This window comes from Apostichopus japonicus, chromosome 11 (genome assembly GCF_037975245.1).
Source record: "Apostichopus japonicus isolate 1M-3 chromosome 11, ASM3797524v1, whole genome shotgun sequence".
Classification (NCBI taxonomy): Eukaryota; Metazoa; Echinodermata; class Holothuroidea; order Aspidochirotida; family Stichopodidae; genus Apostichopus; species Apostichopus japonicus.
This window is the reverse complement of record NC_092571.1, coordinates 18,054,425-18,062,416: the sequence shown is the minus strand read 5'-3', so window position 1 is coordinate 18,062,416 and position 7,992 is coordinate 18,054,425. Positions and strand designations below refer to the sequence as shown.

Below are 7,992 nucleotides of genomic sequence, written 5' to 3'. Positions count from 1 at the left end.
CGTAAACACTAACCCAATGGAATGTAACGTATGTATCCTAAGTAAGGTCAACATGTCTTCCAACAATTAAAAGTTAAGTTAGGGCGATTGCTAAGCATCATTGCTTCAAATTCCACCGCCTTTATCCACACGGTCACAGCACCGGTTAATAGCACATGTCTGTTACAAAAATCAAATGAAAGCCAACGTGAAACTTAATACTAATAAAATAAAAAAGAATAAATTTAAAACTCGAAGATGATATCATTATTAATCACGACGCTGTGCTTTTGAATCCGAATTAAAATGGAAATGGTAATTTTATATTAAAATCAAGATTTCGTAACACACTGAGATTGCGTCACCTGTTAGGCTGTATATCGAATCAAATAAAAACTGGACTGTTGGATATAAACACACAAAAAACTTCAATATTATCGTTGTGTGACTGGAATCGAGGTAAGACTGTTTGGTCGACAACAACGATTTCCAGAGGCGCCAAGATCGGGCCCTATCATTATTCAGTCTAACTTTGCCTAAATTATGTTATGAAAAATGAGAATATGTTATTCTTTATTCCAACTTCCCCGTCCCCCCTAATTAACCCCGAGCTTCGAGGCAATGTGTCCCCCTTCACTTTTCTGACCATTCTTGTCAACCTTGGCCACGTCGTTCCACAGTAAAAGCGGCCCTTTTTGAGGCTGTATAACGGGAATCAAGACACGATTGCCATCTAAAAATTAAGATAAAAGAAAATGACTATATACGTTTGTCTTGTTCTTTTTAGGGTAAGGGATATATGAGAACCTATTGGTTAGAGAGCGAAGAAGATGATTTGAGTCAGAAACAGTTATCCGGCCTCAAAGGAAAGTCAGTAAACACTGCCGAATATGACGAAGCAGATGACGATAATAATGATGATGATGATGCTGGTGATAATGATGATGATAATGATGATGAGGATGATGATATAGAACACGGAGGATTCCTTAACCGTTTACAATCGGCTGGGAGTCGTTTACCAGGTTATGGAAAACGAATCAGTCAAGTTGATAAGTTCGGACTCTTATATTAAAGAGATATTCCGGTGGTTGAAATTGATTCATTAAGAAAAAGTCCTGGATTATTTAATTCCAGTTTTAAGTCAAAATCAAATCCTCGTAGCAGTTAATGGATGAAGGCTGAGATTTGACCTTTGACCTAAAATTTTGTGTTATTTTTGTGTGATTATTGCATCTGGCAACAGTGGAATTTAAATGATGGCATTTACGCAATTGATGTACACTTCAATCAAATATACCTTGAGTTATAGGGGCAAGATTTTGAGATGATCATTTTTCAACTAATTAAATTCAATATTGTTTATCTTTAAGATAACAGTTTACTTGTCTGTCATTGGCATGTCACATGAAACCATGGTGTCAAATTGCCGTCAAACTGTGCAAATATGAAAATAAATAATTTGCATTTTACATGCCTTGAATTTGTGGACGTATGCCCACATAATCATGGATGCAAATGCACGTGTATCTAATAACTTAATACTTTATGTCAATTAATATTTGGGTTTGTTGACCGTCTCTGATCATCGTTCACAAATTTTAGTTCACCATTTTTTTCCATTTTACGAGTTGATTTGTGGATAGACATAATAACGATTTTTTTTAAATGTATATATGATTGAATATTACTCACGCCGGTAAAAAAAAAAAATTTTTTCCTACACAGGAATAACAGATTTTAGCAGTATTTTCTCATTTTCTATTCGTGATCAAATGAATTATTGCACTCAGTTTTGCTTCGATTTATTTCCTTCAAAAAAGAGAGCTTTGATATAACTGTTTCTTACAGTACCGTAACCACAGTGATGACGTAACATTTATTTAATGTCGTACACTGTACACTCTGACGTTATTGAGACTATGGCTATTAAAGGTTCTTGTGTAAGTGTTCTGTGTGTTTGTTCTTTCAGCCAGGACAATTTCGTAATGCTAATACCTCTTTAAACTGTCCTCCTATATCATGCTTCAAAGCACTCGTATTGACAGTACAAACAGTTCCTAACCTTTATGTGATAGAAACATGATATTCATACTGCTCTCACTGACAATACGAGTGCTCTGAAAAGCGGGACATGACACTACAGTATAGAAAAAAATTGTCCCAACTGGGTGGTTCTTTCTGTAATCTCATATTTTTAATTAAGAATTTGACTAATGTTGTCTGATTAGAACGGCAAACTTAAGGTATCAACTTATATAATCATGTAATATTCGGAGCTGTAGTATTGTTTTTATTAGTTTTCGTGCACATTTGGCTAAATTTTATATATATATATATATTCTGCAACATTTTTTTTCGGTCGTGTGTTCGTGTGCATATTTGCGTGTGTGTGAGTTTGTTTGTGTGAGTGTTTGTTTAGTATTATTGCAAATGTTTATCAACAATTTGAGAAGAACAATAGCTTTTTGTTTCTTTGTCAATTCTTGTTATTGTGTTTGTTGTTTGTTCGTTCGTCGATTGTTTGTCCACTGTATGTCAACCGTATAGTTCTGGTGTGAAATCATTTTTTGTTAAATGTAAACATTCATTAATTGGAGTAGTCAATAAAGCATGAGCTGTTTAAAATAAATATGTTAAATATATTTTTCCGTGACTTTCTCCTTTTTGTCCCCGCAGTATAGGCGAGTTGCGAAAACGTTCTAGTTATCGCTATTCTATCGTGCGTTGACGGAAGGACGGGAAGCCTGTCAAAAAACAAAATCGATTTTAATCGCTCTTTTGTTTACACGTACACCTGTTTTTCCCCCTTTGTTTATGACGAGTACCAAGGTTTGGATTTTAATTGGTTCCACAGGGAAATTGAGGAATGAATAGAAAATCCTTCGAAAGTGCTCCTGGGGAGGTTCCAATCTTTACAAATGGTTTACGATTGTCGAGTATTTCAATTAATAATTGGGACAAATTGAAGCGAGTAAGACTATGATTGTTTCATTTGTGGATTTGCCACAACAATAAAAATGTCTTCACTCTTTCGGCTTTAGGCTACAGCTTCTATCAAAACCAGAAAACGTCTAAAACCAGAAAGCGTCTAACATTTGCGATTATGGAAAACATGTGACAGAAATATTGAAAAAAAAAATGGAATCAGAGGATTTTTTTTTTTAAAGAAAAAATAAGAGGAAATACTCCATGCATAAAACATCAGCAAGAAAATGCATTTCCAAAAAACGTATTCCTTAGCATTCCCTTAGCATTCCCTTAGCATTCCCTTAGCATTTATCCAGAAAATTTCCATAGGATATTTTTCAGCGAAGTTATGGACAATTGAGGTAGCTATAGATAGGGTGGATGCTAATGGAAAATTGAAAACTTAATGATTATATTAGCGATATGGTAAGGTGGAGGCTGATTGAATATTCACACGTACTGATTATATTAATCATATAATAGGATGGAGGCTAATGGAAAATTCATACTTAATGATTATATAAGTGATACGGTAAAGTGGAGGCTAATTGATTATTCATCACATCGTTAAAAATCATCCGACAATATATATCTTGAAGTTAATTCGTCATTTGTCTACAGATTTTGGAGGAAAAAAAATTGGGATTAAATTCGTCGGGTATATACGAGAGAGCAAGCACAGTAGATGTAACAGAAAATATGGAAAGAATATACGTTGAAGAGGGTCAGGGTTGGGACACCATCATTTTAATCCATATTTCATGGCGAGAAAAGGTTAATCTGAATAATCCCAAAGAACTACCGTTCTAAATTTAGAATTCACACCTTAAAATTTGTTACCTTAAATTTGTTAGCTCTTTTTTTCTTTATAATTTTCTTACCTTAAATTACCTAAATTACCTTAAATTTTCCTTACCTTAAATTTCTTCTCTCATTTGAGAGACAATGCAAAAAAATATGGTGACAGTAAAACAAACAACTTGTAAACTTTTTTTGGAATTCCGTTCCTGAGGTCACTGAGTCAAATTCCAATGCATCTTTTTACTCTTCCAACATTTGTGTACTGTTGTTTTGATTTATCAATCTGTTAATGGTACTTATACTACTACTCAGGGTAACTTCTGGGGGCTGTGATGGGTCACATGGGTCATATATATATATATATATATATATATATATATATATATATATATATATATATGTATATATATATATATGTATATATATATATATATATATATATATATAGGTGTTAATAAGTGGGCTCTTACGGTGTGATAACATCGGTTATTAACGCAGAATTTCAGTCTGTTAATATTATTTCAGAAGTGGATATCTTCAAAACCGAAACTGATGAGATCACCGACATACAAAATAAATTACATCATTACATGTAATGTAAATTATTAAGAACTAATCGAATTTTGTTTGGTGGTTAATATTATATTGTTAGAATTACTAAGATTTCATGGAACATTCAAATCCAAACGTACTCTTTCTTCATGCAGAGATTTAACCGAGAAATCTTTCCTTCACATCTTCAAATCGACTTTTTGCATAATTATAAAACTCGTACTCGTAAGCCAGTTCTCTTCTCAGTAGAGACCGCAATTCCTGATCCGGTTCAATTTTCTTTGTCGTTTTAAATTTCGCCATCACGCCCTCTTCCAGCAGTTTGTACCTTCTGTTCAAACCTGCCAGCATTCCCGGAATAATCATCTCTAGAAGTTTCATCGTGCTGTCTATATCCTCCGTGAGTCCAATGAAAGCGTATTCTTCTAAATTACTCTTTGCGCGTTCCAAGCTGAAATTAGAGGGCGTAGTACATCTTTTATCGTAACCGCAGATGGCTTCCAATGTAACGGATTTAAAATATTTATACCTGTCGTGGCATTCTGTTCCTGGAGTTAGGATGCATCTCTTTAGGTCGACGTTGGTCGAATTTTTGGGAAATTTAACGTCACCGTAATAATCGAAATAAAAATGTGATATGAGCCTATCGATAGGGTCCCTGACGATATTTATGTAAACAACACCGGGGTCCTCCACAGGGGCGAATTTCGCGTGGCCCCGTATAAACGCGGGGGCTTTATAGTTCCTGAACCATGACGTAACAGCCGATTCGTTATGCGAATTTTCGAGATGGGTCGGTATGTTAAGACATTTATTAGTCAAATTCATAATATTGAACACAGATCGAATGCCAGTCTCCAATGTTCTACTCGCTGTCTTAGGTACCGCGTTGTAAATTATAATGTAACTCTTTCCAAACAACGGCTTTCCATATTTGCTGTCGTTGGTCGCTGCAAATCTGGTTGCTATGGAAACATTCGCTTTAACATCTTTGCTCGATGAGCTGCCCAGACGCTGAAATTGATGAACAATAACATTAACGCCTTTGAACTTTTGTGATAATTTGAAATCACGAGAATTTTTGGGAGATGATTTTTCCGAGTTAAGGACATTTTGGTCCATAATTTCTTCTTGAGTTTGATCTCTTCCTCCATTTAAGCTTTTACGAAGGTTAGCTTCACGTAAAGCAGAACGACAAGCTACATTTTCTTGACCAATTTCTGTGCCAAAAAATGCATCAAAAATGATCAAACCGAAGGCAAGCAATACCAATACTTTAAAGCTAAAATATCGTGTTGATGCTTTTGATCTATCGTTTCTAAACCCCATTTTTTGGTACCATGGGCTGTTTTATTCTGCTTCAAATTTCTTCCATCCAATTTTACAGACTCGAACGGTGTCCACAACGAACAAAACGACTGGTTAAACCATTCTCGAACGACTTCCAGCCATATATATTGGTATACAAAGTAAAAAGAAATCCTTCAATATATACGGCGAACTTATGTAGATAATGCTTATATAGGACTAACCGTTGTAAACAGCTTGTAAATAACTCCTGCTGAAAGGTCTTTTAAAGAGTGCAAGGTTTATTTTTAGCTATTAAAATCGTCGTTGAGACAAAGCAAATTCTCCTGAGTTGTTGAGTCTGTGAAAGACTGGACGCAAATTTCAAACGTGAAAGAACTGATGAAAGATATCCATAGTAAGGTACTCGTATGACAGAAAGCTTTTGCTGTTACTTCCAGTATCGTAGCCTATGTTTGAGTCTGACTGTGTGTGTGATGATCAACGTGTTCGTGTAACTTGTTTTTTAAAGACAAAAACCGAGGCGGAGGAAAGGTGTTGAAAGTTTATTGAAGAAAAACAATACCAATTACTACCGACCTTGCTTTGAAAGAATAAACGTTAACCAACCGTGAAAGGAGGTGCTAAATCTTTTTCAATTTGTTTGAATAGATTCAGATATTTGTCTTTAAGGTGTTTCTCACCACTGGCAGCCACTGATGCGTGAATGTCTGTGTGATATAACTAAACAAGTGTAAAACAGGGTCGTCGGGATCCTGTAAAGTAGGTGAGAGCAATAACGTACAGATTCGTCTTGAGGTGTCATACAGCAATAAATTTATTATTTTAACTCATTCTTATCACGGTCTCCATTTCGCATATAATCACAGTGGAAAGAAATAATAGAAAACCAATGGTTAGACTTCTTAAATGAATTACACTTTAACCTAACTCCATTAGTGAAATGAGCCCAAAACAATACAAACTAATGACTGTTCAGACGGTCCCTGTATGAGGAATTCCTAAGTAGACAATAATAAGGGGGTTCCCCTAGTTAATACCGACTGCGCATGCGCAGAACAATATATAGCAACCGTTCGTCCATGTCTATCCACAATCTTTTGAACTGACTTTTATAGCAGTTGCAATAATTCTGGTTAAACACGTAATTTTGCATCCAGATTAAACACATATGTCATAAATTAACCTCGAAGCACCCTAGCACTGGATTATCATAAGAATAACTAATGAACAGGCTGAATTAATAATGAAATATAACAAACATTACAACGTATTAGTGGCTACAAGTGCAGGCGATCGTCGCCTCCTGGACTATACTAACATGCACACTTATAACATTAGGTCTGCTAATAATAGCAACGAATTACTTCTATCGTGATATTTACTACAGTTGAGAGTCCGAAAGCCCGAAATATGCAGAGCTGCTTACAAAAGCCAGTCAGGACGCCACCATTGTCACCAAGTCATTTTCCCATTACAACAAAGACTATGATCACGTGGTTATGGCAATGGTTCAAGTTAGTACAGAGAAGTGATGAACTAGTCACGTGATGGCGGACAAGAAAACTACTAAAATGACATAACAAAGTGTAATTGAAGATGATAACAATCCTGCCTTTGTATTAACCTATTTCATAAAAGAAAACACACACACACACACGCGCGCAAATCGACAGATATTTGCTTTCCATTTCTTTCAAACAATATTAATGGAATAATTAACCCCTGGGAATATACAGTTGTTAAAAACATCTCTTTGAACGAAATTGAAATAAAATTCTACTTCTTTTGTCCGAGTGTCTTACTAATGAATGTGAAGTATATATAGCAATGATGAATATCCATCGTATGTTATGTTTGTAAAAACAATTGTCCGGCATTGCAATGATTAATAAAAAAGAATACAATAGAAATCATAAGACATCAAAAGAAATACACCAAAACTGAAAGTGCTTGATACTAATTGACAAATGCATTTATTTGCAGACGACTAGTAGTTATTTTGTCTAATTAATATATATTTCTCCGGATGAGGCGGTTGATTTAGTTCAAACAGAAGTTTCATCGTGTTGTCCGCTATACCCGCTGCAAACTAGTACAAGCTTGATGAATATATGTTTTGGAGTAACAAATTTGGAGGCTATTTTTACACATTTTCACAAGTGTATAGTTTTAAGGTTAGGAGTAAAATGGGTTTATTTGGTCTGTCACTGTTGTTTTCCATTGTTGCTAAGTTAACATCACTAAGTTCTGAACATACGGAATGCGATCTCTTCTGTGAAGATAAACTTACAGGCTCAGTTAACTTCACAGACTGTTACGTGGTTGAACATTGTGGCGGATCTTTTCCTGAAGTGAATCTGAGTAGCAATATCTACTATT

General features: G+C 35.1%; 3 protein-coding genes across 3 annotated transcripts in view; 2 read left to right on the top strand and 1 right to left on the bottom strand.

Annotated features, from left to right (window-relative positions):
- Positions 1–2,624, top strand: part of LOC139976164 (uncharacterized) — a 10,079-nt gene extending 7,455 nt beyond the window's left edge. The window contains exon 6 of the mRNA XM_071984644.1: positions 767–2,624. Coding sequence (XP_071840745.1) covers positions 767–1,054 — 288 coding nt within the window. The 3' untranslated portion in view covers positions 1,055–2,624. The remainder of the gene's footprint in view (positions 1–766) is intronic.
- The window catches only part of LOC139975892 (G-protein coupled receptor moody-like), a 114,336-nt gene that overhangs the window by 92,538 nt on the left and 13,806 nt on the right, over positions 1–7,992 (top strand). The gene's annotated exons all lie outside the window — the stretch shown is intronic.
- Positions 4,171–6,023, bottom strand: LOC139975891 (heparan sulfate 2-O-sulfotransferase hst-2-like). The gene has a single exon (XM_071984165.1). It carries the CDS (start codon positions 5,629–5,631, stop codon positions 4,462–4,464), a length of 1,170 nt encoding a protein of 389 aa, XP_071840266.1. The 5' UTR covers positions 5,632–6,023; the 3' UTR covers positions 4,171–4,461.

Bases quoted from the DNA above. Each gene is read 5' to 3' on its own strand.
- LOC139975891 (XM_071984165.1), bottom strand. From the start codon at position 5,631: ATGGGGTTTAGAAACGATAGATCAAAAGCATCAACACGATATTTTAGC.